This window comes from Desmodus rotundus, chromosome 12 (assembly GCF_022682495.2).
Source record: "Desmodus rotundus isolate HL8 chromosome 12, HLdesRot8A.1, whole genome shotgun sequence".
Classification (NCBI taxonomy): Eukaryota; Metazoa; Chordata; class Mammalia; order Chiroptera; family Phyllostomidae; genus Desmodus; species Desmodus rotundus.
In genome coordinates this window covers 35,708,059-35,721,360 of record NC_071398.1, presented here as the reverse complement: position 1 = coordinate 35,721,360, position 13,302 = coordinate 35,708,059, and the positions used below count along the sequence as shown (strand labels likewise).

General features: G+C 53.8%; 1 protein-coding gene and 1 long non-coding RNA gene across 2 annotated transcripts; one reads left to right on the top strand and one right to left on the bottom strand.

Annotated features, from left to right (window-relative positions):
* Positions 1-1,964: 1,964 nt before the first annotated feature.
* Positions 1,965-4,608, bottom strand: CEBPA (CCAAT enhancer binding protein alpha). Its single transcript, XM_024577557.3, has one exon. The coding sequence runs from the start codon at positions 4,452-4,454 to the stop codon at positions 3,393-3,395; it is 1,062 nt and encodes a 353-aa protein (XP_024433325.2). The 5' UTR covers positions 4,455-4,608; the 3' UTR covers positions 1,965-3,392.
* A 241-nt stretch (positions 4,609-4,849) lies between these two features.
* LOC128779733 (uncharacterized) lies at positions 4,850-10,343 on the top strand. The gene is made up of 3 exons (XR_008425820.1): positions 4,850-5,578; positions 8,189-8,610; positions 9,700-10,343. It is a non-coding gene; the product is annotated as an uncharacterized lncRNA (long non-coding RNA).
* The last annotated feature ends 2,959 nt before the right edge of the window (positions 10,344-13,302 follow it).

Sequence of the window (13,302 nt, the reverse complement as noted above, 5' to 3'; positions counted from 1 at the left end):
GCTCCCTCTAGGAAGCCTTCCCTGGTGGCCTCTCTTCACACTTTGAGTTTCCTCTTATTGCATTTATCACTCTTAAGACACATCTGGATGTCACAAGGCTGTGAGATCCCCAAGAGCAGGACCCAAGTTTTCTTGTTCCCAGCCGAATGCCCCATCCTAGGCACAGACCCTGGCATCCAGTAGGCATCCAGTAAATACTTGGGGTGTGTTTGGTGCCAGGCTCTTGGAGTAGTTCTTCATAAAGGCCAAAGTCAGGAGGGGAACTGTGGGGGACCCTGCAGGAAGCAGTGGGTGGCAAGAGTAGCTCTCCCCAGGGGCCTCTCTGGCTGGCACAGAGCATGAGTTGGGCAGGCTCACCCCATGCTGCCCCCTCCCCTTGGCAGGCTGCTCTATCTATTGGGGGCGACACAAGGGGCCTCCCAACCCCATCCCCTTCCTGGGGCTGGCTGTGGTTGGATCCATTTCATCCCCATCAAAACCTGCCCTGGACCTCAGGGTCTGCAGAAGGAGTGGTGCCCTTTCAGGAGCTGACAGCTTTGAGAGAGGAAATCCCTGGAGATGGGACAGTGGGAGGGGAGGAGAGTGCTGAGGGTAGGAGGGGTGCCCCTCCCCCACTCATCCTGGGATCTGTTCTGGGGGCAAAGGGGGGAGCCAAGGCTTGGCCCCTCAAACAAGAAAAACTGGAATTAGCACTGAACTCAGAGAGGGTTTGCTGGGGCCTAGCAAGCTGTGGCCTGCCCCAGGCCTCTAGGCAGGCGGCGGGGCTCTGCCTCCTTGGTTCCCAGGCAGCAGGGCAGGCTGCCGCCTCCTCAATGGGCTCGTGGCTTTTCCTCTGCCAAGGGTGGCCATGGGTGAGGAGGCGGCAAGACACAAGACAGAAAGGGGGGAGCAGGAAAGGGGGCAGGTCACCCCCATTAACCTCACAGTCAGGTAAAGCTAAAGCTTTCAGAGTTTAAGAAGAATGTGTAATTTCTTGAAATTGTTCCAGCCCACATTGGCATACACTGTAAGCTGCTCAAGTGAACACTCTCAGAGTGAAAACAGAAGGTAAAAATTGTTTTGCTTTTTGCCCTCAGAAAGAGTAAACTCAGAAGACCCTGCCAGCCTCCTGCGTGACTTCCTCCCAGGCCCTGTTCTTTCAGGCCTGAAGGCATACCCTCCCTTGGTTGGTTTTCACTGCTGCTAAGAGGGTGCTGGGTGCCTGTCCTCACAGGGCACTTGTCCAGGTCGGAACTTGTTGCAGGATGGATACAGTGGGCAGCGTGGATGTTGGGGTTGGCTCATTGTTGGGTATGGGGAAAGGTCAGATACCCACTGCAGGCCTGCTGTGGGCCCCCTTTCTGGGTAGGCTGGGGCAGGGAAGGTGTGGAAAGCTGGTGGAGGGACACTAGGTCTGCAGGCTGCCTTTCGGGGCCCTGCCGGGATAGCCTGCAGCCACACAGCCCAGAGCAAGGGGAAGGGGTGGAGAGACCTACAGCTTGAGGCCTCTCCCTGTCTGCCCAGGAGCAAAGGCAGGTGTGGGAGAGACTGTTCCAGAGCTGGAGCTGTGAGTGGCTTAAAGTGAGTGTAGCCAAAGGGCCCCTGGAGCCTGGACAAGTCCTGCCCAAGTCCCAAAGAGGCTGTGGCAACTTTGGGCAGAGTGCTTCCTCTCTGTGCCCCTCTTCTCCCAGAGGGCCAATGAGAGGCCACAGCAAGGTCCCATAACCCCCACCCCCCAAAAGTCTCCAGCTTTGGAGACTCTCCAGGCTTTGGCATTCTCGGCTTGGAGCCTTGTCTTCCTTCTGTCATGTGTTTGCCTTGGTTGGGAGAAGTCACCCTTCTAATGTAAAGGGGCTCAAGACGGGTGGAGAGTGAATAAAAGTCAGGCTCTCAGCCAGAAAATATGCTGTGATTATTTACAAATGTGACCTGGCCCACAGAAAACCGTGGAAGTAGTTTTTTTTGGTTTTAAAAAGACACCAACATTTACTTTGATACATTTATATTATAGATATAATACATAAAACATCTAGCATGAAACTCTTATGTTCTCCCCAAAAGAAGAGAACCAAGCCACCTTCCCTGCTCCCAAGCCCAGCGATCTGAGTGTGCTGGCTGGAGGCGCCTCCCTCCCAGACCCGGAGCCAGGGCCTCTGCGGGGGACAAGCCTGAGGGCAGCCTGGGGCGGGAGGAAACCGAGGCCCACAGCCACCCCCAGGGAAAGCTGAGAGGAAAGGGGAAGCCCATCTCCCCTCTTTGGTTCCCCTGGGAGCAAAAGCAATCCCAAAACCAAAAGGAAAGAAAGCCGCAGACCCTCCCTGCAGCTGCTGACGAAAAGTCTCATTTTGGCAAGTATCTGAGCCAAACCAAAACAAAACAAAAACCAAAGAAAATGGTGGTTTAGCATAGACATGCACATTCACATTGCACAAGGCACCACTGGGACACAGAGAGGCCAGATACAAATGTTGATATCGGCTGATAAAGCAAAATATTTGGAAAGCTTCTCATAACTTGGGTTCCTCTGGGATGGACTGACTGTGCTTCATGTTTGCAGGGCAATGCTGCCGACTTACAGGACAGACATGGCTGATGCTCCCCGTATCCCTTCACCCCTCCTCCAACCCCCGGACGGAACTCTACATTCCAGGCTTCCACCAGGCCACCACTCTCTTGAACATATGTCCTTACAGCTAACCCACACCCAGCTTTCTGGTCTGCCCGGGAGTGAGGTCTCTCACTGGTGGCGCTGATATCAAAGAGTTCTGCGGTGGAAACCCAGCCTGCTGTAGGCTGGGAGCTTAGGGGCAAGGAACAAGGGACCCTCTGCCTTCATGGGTCCCGGGGGAACCTAGGGGAACAACCATAGGTTCAGAATCCCAGATCCCTGTGTTTCCTCCCCTCCAAGGACAAGGAGCTGAGGAACAGCTGGGGACTAGCTCTCCGGATCTCTGCCCTCCCTGAACCTTCCTCCTGCATGGGGACTGCACCCCTCCTTCTCTCATGGGGGCCAGCTGCAGCCTTGCAGCCTTGGGAAGGAGGCAGGAACCTCCCAAATAAAATGACAAGGCACATATTTGCTCCCCCTACTTGGTAGGAATCAGAGCGGTGAGTTTGCATTTCCAAGGCACAAAGTTATTCTTTAATACTAGAGTTTCCAGGCTCCCGGCTTGGCCCCACGACGCTTCTCCTCTTTTACAGGAAGAAACCACTGTCTGACCCCTCATCTTGGACGCACCGTGTCCTGCGCAGAAGAAAGCAAGGGGCACGCGCTGCAGGCCAGGCTTTCAGGCGGCATCGGAATCTCCTAGTCCTGGCATGCGCGGCTCTGACAGTCTTGAGACCCGGAGACCGAAAGCACTCTTAAGGTCCTAGCCAGGGGCCTGCCCAGAGCGGTCCCGCAGCCGCGCGCCTCAAGAGCAGTTGCCCATGGCCTTGACCAGGGAGCTCTCTGGCAGCTGGCGGAAGATGCCCCGCAGAGTGTCCAGTTCGCGGCTCAGTTGTTCCACCCGCTTGCGCAGGCGGTCATTGTCACTGGTCAGCTCCAGCACTTTCTGCTGCGTCTCCACATTGCGCTGCTTGGCCTTGTCCCGGCTCTTGCGTACGGCGATGTTGTTGCGTTCGCGCCGCACCCTGTACTCGTTGCTATTCTTGTCCACCGACTTCTTGGTTTTGCCCACGCCGCCGCCGCCCGCGCGGAGGTCGGAGTGCGCAGCGGTCAGCCCCTTGAGCGGGCCGCCGGAACCGGGAAGGCCAGCGGCACTGAGAGCTGGCGCTGGATGCGGGCTGGGCACGGGCGTGGGCGGCGGCGTGGGGTGGCCGGGCTGCAGGTGCATGGTGGTCTGGCCGCAGTGCGCGATCTGGAACTGCAGGTGAGGGGCAGCCAGGTGTGCGGGCGGCGGGTGCGGGTGCGGTGGCGGCGGCGGCGGCGGCTGGTACGGGAAGAGGCCGGCCAGCGACAGCTGTTTTGCCTCGTCCTCTTCGCGCGGCTCCTGCTTGATCACTAGCGGTCGCAGGGCTGGCGCCCCGACGCGCTCGTACAGGGGCTCCAGCCTGCCGTCCAGGTAGCCGACTCCCGAGCAGCCGTAGCTGGGAGGGGGGCCGTGCGCTCCCCCGGGCATAACAACGCCGCCGGGGCCCACCGGGGCGCCCGGGTAGTCAAAGTCGCCGCCGCCGCCTCCCGAGGGAGCCGCGGCCACCTTGGCCTTCTCCTGCTGCCGGCTGTGCTGGAACAGGTCGGCCAGGAACTCGTCGTTGAAGGCTGCCGGGTCGATGTAGGCGCTGATGTCGATGGAGGTCTCGTGTTCACAGATGCCACCCAGCGGCTCCGGGGCGGCAGGTGGGGCTGGGGGCTGCGTAGGGCCCGCGCCCCGGGGAAAGCCGAAGACGGCGCTGCTGGGCGCGTGCTGGGGGCTCTGGAGGTGGCTGCTCATCGGGGGCCGCGGCTCCGCCTCGTAGAAGTCGGCCGACTCCATGGAGGAGCTAGAGTCCTCCCGGCATGGCGAGCCTCGGCGGCCTCCAGGTTGCGCGGGGCGCCGCTGTTGCCGCCGCCCACCGGGAGCCCCTACTAGCTTGCGCCCGCGCAGCTCCGGGTCGCGACTGGCCTGGCCCGCGCGGGCCCCGCATTTATACCGGGGTTGGCTGTCGCCCTCTAGTGTCCTGCCCGCGGCGACTGCGCGCGGCGCCTCCTGGGTCTTAGGGCCTGCCCTCAGGAGAAGACGGCGAGTAGGGCAGGAGCCCAGGGGTGGCGGGAGAGCCCGCGACGCAACTCCCACTGGCCCCCGCAGCGGGAGCAGAACCGCGACCCGCCTGCGGTGCCCAGCCCTCGGCCGAGTTGTCCCCGCCACAAACCCGTGGTCGGTGGTGGGCCCCTCCGTTCTCTAGCCTCTGCCAGACACCCACTTCGAGCCAACGGCCCGTGAGGCCAGGAGCACCCAGCCGCCGCGCCGAGGGCTGGTGGAGGGCAAGTCATGGTCTCCGAGCTACTGTGGCGCCGGCTCGCTTTAAAAGCTAGAATCAGTCCTGTCCAGGATCGTGGTTTTTGGAGAGCGGCGACGTGGAGAAAGAGCTGGGGCTGGGGTGGGCGGCAGAGAACCGTTTGGGAGGTACGGACCATCGCACGCCGCGACGTGGAGAGGCCCGGAGCGTTGTGATTTTGCGTCTTTATCTGTGGTCTCCAGGCGACCCCACGGATTCCATGCACCTTTCCCCAGCTCCGCCTCTCACAGTACTTCGGGGTTCTTTTCAGTGCCGGGCGCTAGGACCCCGCGGGGAGCGGAGGGAAGGGGAGGCGGCCGCGGCCGGGGAGCCCGATGTACTCGTCGGGTCTGACCGCCTGGGCTGGAAAACCTTTTCTTTTTACTTCTCCTCGCCGGAGCGTTAGGGTTGCTAAGTGTGCGGGGCTTCGGACGGCTGTCCCTCGCGGGGCCGCCAAAATTTTCCTGTGCGACGGGCGGAGCTGGATTCCGGGGCTGGGGTACCGGAGCGAGGGGGAGCGCACTGAATGAGGAGGCGAACTTGCCTCCGGAACGGGGATCCCGAAGTGGGCTGGCTGTCAACGGGGTGGAATCCACTGCCTTCTCCCCTACTCCCCATTCAGGTGGGTTCCACGGTGGGAGCAGGGGTGTCAAGGGAGCCCGGGTCTCGGAGTCTTTGAGGCCCAGGGTCCGAGCACGTACTGGGAGAACCTGCTGGTTGGTTCTCAGGCCGCTGGATTTCCCGAGACCCTGGGGGGGGGAAAGTGGCCAGGCCCAGTGCCCTCCCCTTGTCCCCGACCCCCCCACCCTTCCCGGTGCTGCGCCGCCTCCGAACTCATTGGAGAAGGTTTTTGGCGGCGGGTCTCCGCAGCCACGTGGCGCCTCGCGCATTTTCTATGGGGATCGCGGGGACAGCGGGGCTCTCAGGGGACCTCATGGACCCGAAAGTCGCCTTTGCCACTACCCTCCTCCCCCACCGCCCTTATGACTTCGTGCTCCGAAGTCCAACGCTGTCTGGATATTGATTGGAGGTGTGCCTGCCTTAGAAGCGCTGGGCTGCGCTAGTCCAGACCCTCTCGCAGACAGCAGTCTTCCAAGGCTTGGCAAGGCGCCACAACCTGCCCAGGAGCCCTCAAGGCCGGCGCAAAAACACGGGCGGGCTTCCGCAGTGGTCACAGGAAAGAAGCTATTTCGACTGCGGAATGCACCCTGTGCTTTAATCAAGTTTCTAATCATCATATTTCCAATGATTAATGACCCAACTGCTTCATTTTTTAGTCCAGACCTCAAACATAAAATATTTTTAGCTTGATTTTGGACTGAGAGTAAAAGTAGATATGTTAAATAAGTAACCCATGTGAGCTGAGGAGCTGCTGTCTCAGCCAGCACCTGTGGAGCCTGCAGAGGAACTCAGAGGGGGCTTTCCACGTCTCTGCAGTGCCAATAATAATGGCTGTCCCAGGGTGGGAGCAAAGAAAAGGCTACTGGAAGTGTCCTGTTCATAGCATCTACACCTGGTTTCCTGCCATGGTTGCAGGTGGAGTGTCTCCTCTTAGGATGGAGGAAATCTCTGAGGCTCCCAGGGCTGGGGGAAGCATTGGAATCAGGCATTATCAATCGGGTGTTTTGCGGGGTGAGAGAGGCCCCCAGTGGGGCCCACATCCAGGGCTGCAGGTCCTTCCACAACAGAACCAGAATTTTCCCCACAAAGCCAGCTTTGTGCAAGGTTTGTAATGTCCAGAGATGAGTAAGAAGTGGCCTCTGCCCTCTTGGAGCTCTGGGCATAATTGGGGAGACAGATAACACAGTCTGCTGGGAAACGAGGGACTCCTCACCACGGAGGGGACATGGGAAGACCACATGATGGGAGTGGGCAGAGGGACTTCGTCCACTAATTCATCAAAGGTCTGGTGGGAGATACGAGTAGGGATGAAGGACCGAGGCGCCGTGTGGTAATGGGACACCCTGCCCTGGTGAACAGGAGCCTCTGGATGGGGTATTAGCAAATTTTATTTGGGGAGCTACTATGGGCTAAATTGTGTTCCTCAGTCCAATTCATTTGTTGAAGCCCTAACCCCCAAAGTGGCTGTAATCTGGAGATATTTTTTTTAGGAAGTAATTAAGATTAAATGAGGTCATAAGGGTGGGGTCCTAATCGGATAGGATTGGTGGCCTTGTAAGGGGAGAGAGGGAGATCTCCTCTCCCCCGCCCCACCTGGCTAGAGCACCCACACTGGCACCGTGTGAGGACAGCAGGGCGGCCGTGCCTGCAAGCCAGAGAAGAGAGCCCTCACCCAAACCCGACCATCCTGGCACCCTGATCTTGGACTTCCAGATTCCAGAACTGTGAGATTAACTTCTGTTATTTAAGCCACACAATTTTGTTATTTTGTTACGGCAGCCTAAACTAAGACAGGACATCAGAGAGGGCTTCATGTAAGAGTGAGTCTTTGAGCTGCACCTTGAAGGATGAGCAGGAATTTGCAAGGATAGGTGGACAGAATGGCAGGTGCAAAGGTGGAGAGGCTATGAGTTCACAACATGTTCTGGTAACAAAGGACAAGATGCCTGTTGGGCTGGAGTGCAGGGATTGCCAGGGAGGGGCCTAGATAAGGCTGTATGTGAGGATGGGGCTGGGTTTATGGCCAAGGCCAGTCCAGGTGAAGGAGAGAGCCTGTCTCCCAGGCTTTTGCCAACTAGCTTTGTGCTGGTGGGCACTGTGATCTACCCCTTGGACTATCCCCCACCAGAAGCTTCCTTAGGTGGGTGTAGATTCCCAGCACAGGACTGCAACTCTGCCCATACCCCCTGAAAATCGCACCCCACTCCCATCACCTCTTGGACTCCCGGTGTGCACACTGCCAAGTACCTGGTAACATGACCCATGTTACCCAGGCAGCTGCCTCTGGGTCGTTTGAGCAGGAAATCCCTTGACCTGGTAGACTCCTCGCCCTGAGGGAAGGGAAGAGCCAGATGAGGGCACGAGGGGGCCCTCTAATGTGAGGTCCAGCTCAGGGGCCCTAGTACCTGAGTCTAGGCGCAGTACCAGGGCCTGCTGCGCAGGGTCCCAGGGCCCTGGCTGGTCCCGCTCTCATTCATTGCAAGCACAGAAACAGTGACACCAGCGCTCCCGGCCTGTCTGGAGTCCCCCGGCCCTGCTTCTGTTGGACGGCATGTCAGCAACAATTCCAAAGCGATACCGGCAATGCATCCCTTCTCTCATCTCACCACAGGCTCCTGTTCCCGCCACCACGCTCGCTCACCTGGACCACCGCAGCAGCCTCTCGCTGGTCTCCCTGCTGCCCTCCTGGCCTCCTCGCCCCCAGCATTGTCCACAAAGCCGCCCGAGTTCCCATTAAACATTCACTGGGGCCATTTCACTCACCTACTTCAACCTCCTGTGACCTTCCTTTGGATGTGGAAGAAGACATGTGATGTGCCACCCTGGCCACAAGACCTGCACAATTTGGCCCTTTCCTCTTCTAACTCCTCAGACTCTTCTTGGCTCCCGACTATTCTTTGCCAAGATGAGTGTCTCCCAGCCCTGGGTGCTTCCCTGGGCTCTGCTGGCTCCCTGGAATGTTCTTCCAAAATGCTGTCATGACTCCTTCTTCCTGCCATTTGAGTCTCACCTTCTCGAAGAGGGTCCTCTCAGGTATGAGTTGCATACTAGCTCCCCCGCCCTCCCCACCCCACTGCCGCTTAGGCCATCCTGTGCTTTATTTTCCTCGCGGCACTCTCTGGAAAATGGTCTTGTTTACTTACTTCACTTGTTCCCTGTCTGGCCTCCCCCACCAGAATGCCAGCGTCACAAAGACAGGACCTTGTCTGTCCTGTTCTGTCTATTTCCAGAGCTAGAACAGGCCTTGGCATATGGTAGAGCCTCAAATATCTGTTGAATGGACAAGAATGGATTCTATTCAAGAAAACTGCTACCCAGCCACCCTCCCAGAACTCTCAGCTTGTTCCCAAGTCTAGGAGGGCTGCTCAAGGGTGGCCCAAAGGATGCTGGGCAAGACCCGTCTGCTAGGTCAGAGCTCCCCAGGCAGGCCCATCGGAGTCTCCTGCAGCTAGGGCCTGGAGAGTCTACACAGTGCCTCTGGGCTGACTTGAAAGAATCTCCCTCAGGCAGATGCAGGCCCCTGGGGCTTGGCCGAGCAGAAAGTGCCTTTGTCAGGAGGAAAAAGGGGTGTGTTTCTCTGGAGAGATGCGCCCCTGCTGAAACGCAAAGCTGGGTGCATAGAGGCCTCCTGAATTGGGCTCGTTTGTATAGTGAGAACTTCTCAGCCCAACAAGGAGGCCCTGAAACCCCTCCTCCCCTTGGCTCCAGAGCACCCCTATGTGTAGGGCACTGCTGGGAGAGTGCTCGCTGGGAGAGTACTGGGGGGTTGGGAGCGGACTCGGTGCTTGGGTGTGAGGACATCAGATCCACCTGGGAGAACCGGCCTGCCTCCTGCAGGCTTACGTGGGAGGCAGTGGCTGCCCCAGCACGTACACCTGCCAACCCTACTGCTCAAGAGTTGGGGCGGGGCTCCTTGGAGCCCACTTCTGTGTCCCCACCGTTATGGTCCCACTCCTTCTCTTTGCCGATAACAAGGATTTATGCCTCAAGGTTCATCTTACAAAACAATCAAAAAACCAAATAAAACTTAAATAAGGGGAGAAACCAAACCTTTTGAAAATCAAAGCCAGAGTCTTTAGGTACCATCTCATAAAGGCCTTCTTTCCTTGTGATTGTACTTAGCTCCCCAGATCTAATCCCACCACGCTGGGTGTACAGCGTCCCCTGAGTACAGATGGTGAAGTTCCAGGAGAAACCAGCTGCTCACAGTGGGCTGCCTGATGTTTCCAGAGACCTTCTCCATTCAAGCCCCTTAGATCCCCCAGGCCTGGCTACGGTCTGTGGGGATAGTCTGCTTACAGAGTTAAAAAACAGAATCGCTAATGTCACCATTCTAGACTTCCAAGATAAAGCCATAATGGGAGAAAAAGCAATGAGAGAGCATGGAGCTCTCACTTTTTGGGGGGACAGTTATGTAAACATGTATCGAGGGTGAATAGGAAAGTTAGGAGGGATACACACCAAACCATGAGCAGCGGGGCTGCCTGGGAGGAAGGCAGAAAACTTGTACACTCATGTACATTGGACTTTTTAAACAGATGAGTATGTATGTATTACTTTTATAGCTTTATAAATGATAAAAATACTTTAAATCACCTTTAATTTATAGTTTCATAATTTTATAGTTTTATAAAATTATAAAACTATAAAATGTTTTAAAGTCTCCTAATGCATTCTACAAATGTATGCCATAATGGGGTACGGAGATTTGTAAATAACTTCAAAATGCCTTTTAATGATGGTATTTTCTGAATAAAAAAATCTGGAAACGTATTCTAAGAATGAAGTGTTTTCCGATTTGTGAATGTGCTTATAGGGGAAGCACGCTTAGTTATAGACACTAAATCAATTTAGTCCCACATGTAACAAGTCATCTTTATTTTAAATGAGAAAAGCTCATATATATATATATATATATATATGAGCTTTATATATACATATATATAACTTCTACAAATCATATGGAAAAGAATCATAATCTAAAAGAAAATGGGTGTACACGGAGAGTTTACTTTTAAGAAATAGTAAATGCAAATGATTTTAAATATGTTTAAAAGTGCTAGTACTCTGAATAAAATATAAACAAATTAAAATTATACTAATCCAACAGGTCAAGATGAAATGTTTGATAACGTGCTGGCCTGATAAATGGGTACAGCAGACAGATTACATATTGGCACGGCCTCTTTGGAGGACACTGGAGCAATACCTGTCTAATTTGAAAGTGTCATTTGCTTTTCACCAGAAACGCCATTTATAGAAATCTAATCCCATAAGCTCTCATGTGTACCTGAAGGGGTCTCTGCATGGCTATTGACCAAAAACATTGTTTATAATTGCAAAAGAATGGAAACAATGGAAGTCTGCCTAGTGATGGAAGACTGGTTAAATCACACGGGGGAGCTGGTCAGTAACCCTCTGGGGCTCTGTAAAAATGAGGAGGAAGATCTGTATGGACACACATGGAGAGCTCTGGTTTATTCGTAAAACACGCACACATATGTGTGCATGCAGACACGCCCACACAGACAGGCAGCGCAGAAAACGTGCAGAGCATGCCTCCCTTCGTGTACCAAGAAGGGGGAGGGTCTACATACGTGCTTGTCTCTGCCTAGAACATCGCAGAAAAGCCACATAAACCGGGGAACTAGAAGAGGACTTGCAAATGGGTCAGAAATTTTTATTATACATTAAGATATAGTTAAAGATTAAACAATAATGAAATAAGAAATTGGGTTTGCTCCAAAAATTCCAAAACATGTGGTTCCTGAATATACCCTGAAAACACTAGTCTTAGGATAATGAGAAGGGAGTTTAATTTAGTTTTTATAGAATTGAACAAAACAATCATAAAAGCCCAAACAGTACTTTATTTTCATTGTTGTCCCCAAGAAAATCTATAAGCCATTCAGTTACAGTAAAACTCTTATACAACATGAGCCCACTTCCCTCAAATATGGAATTGATTTCCCTGTCCATATTGATTTAGCAGTTCAGGGACTTCCGGCAGGGCAGGCTTATCCCCTTTCACATCCCTCCAGTTGGTTCTGTCTCTACCATTTTCAGTCAAAATTCCAAAGGTCACTTGGAAAGCACACAACCCGCTAAGCTGTCAGACACTCCCTTTGGCTAGATAACCCCCGTGGCCTAGACCCTGAGGCAGAGTCCTGGGAACCAGGGGAGCACGGCTATAAACCATTGTGTCCTCGGCCAGCAGTTGGAGGTGACGCTGAACAAATTGAAAGTCTCAATGAGTATATCTTTACAATCCCGTCTTTATTATAATTGATTAGAAAACGTAGCCTACATTCCAGATGCAGTCATTTAATCATCGCCAAGGTGCAATAACAGTTAAACGACCACGAGCATGAGTCACGCTCCCATAAAACTGTCTGCTTGCAGAGTTTGGCTTTTCTCTGGGTGAGGGAAACATGAAGTCGGGCAGCACAGAAAGGGGTTGTTCTGGCCTCTTGCTGGGAGAAATTATTATGGGAAAAGCAGGTCACACGGGATCTGCCCAGTGGCTCATGGACATGGAATGTGCACATCGATTGAAGTCGTTGGTTGCCCAGCACCATTTGAAAACCTTCATAATGTCCAGGGATGCCCCCCACACATGCTCTCTCACGGCCTCCCTCACAGCTGGGAGGAGGCATGGGTGAGAGATGTGGAGGATATGACAACACACACCGGTGAGAGCCATCAGGGCGTGGGCAAGAAAGGTGAAGGAGCAGGTGACTCCACTCTGGGACAGCAGCCAAGGGATGGCCAGTGTCTGGGGTGCTGTGGGCATTGTATGTGGCCACACAGCCTCCACGTGGGTCCTCTGGCCCTCCTGGAAATATTGCCAAGTTCTTAACATCCTCTTAAACTTTTCTTTAACTGTATACTTTTTAGTTAGAGTGGATTTTGTTGGGTATACCTAGCTGGGATAGGCCTCTGATGACTAATGGGAACTGGCCAAGATCAAAGTCACAGATGACTCCTTCTACCTTCTCCCTGCAGCTATGGCCTTGGTTCTTATTCCATGCTCTTTGCAAGCTGGGTCTCATGGCCAGATTAAGACAGAAAACAGGCTGTGGAGTGAGCCACTCATTTGAATGCCACTTATGCACAATGACTTTGATACATGATTTAACATCTCTTGCTCAGTTTTCTCATCTGTAAAATGGGGATAATAAAGTCATCTTCTCCACAGAGTTGTGAGGATTAAATAAAGTAACCTGTTAATAGCACTTAGATAAATGTTGAGGATTAATTCTCACAGTAAGCAAACAAAGTAAGACTAATGTGGGGACTTAAAAAACTTCTTATTATATGGGATAAAAATAAAAATCCCCTCAACAACAAGACCAGGGAGTCCTAGCCATTTTTTCCCCCTGGCCATAGTCTTCTTTAGAGTCAATCCACAAAACTCTAACGATATATCCAACTATAAACTCTCGACAAAAACCTGAAGATACTGCAGAATGACAACACAGCAGGCAGACGCTGGAGGGAAGTTGACATTTGGAAGAAAAGGACATTGCACAGTGAATTTCTTTCTTTTTAAGTAGTGTTTGGCCTGAAGGCAGGCCCCCGTCTGTGCATGTAGAGCAGCTGAGGTTCTGGCAGCAAAACCTGCAATATTACTGGCGTGCTGAACCAGAGGACAAAGGTCAGGGCAACCACAGTTGCTGGAAAGTAGAGAGGAGAATTCAAGTGCGCAGAGACTGTACCCAAACC

Coding starts and splice junctions, on each gene's coding strand:
- CEBPA (XM_024577557.3), bottom strand. CDS start 4,454: ATGGAGTCGGCCGACTTCTACGAGGCGGAGCCGCGGCCCCCGATGAGC.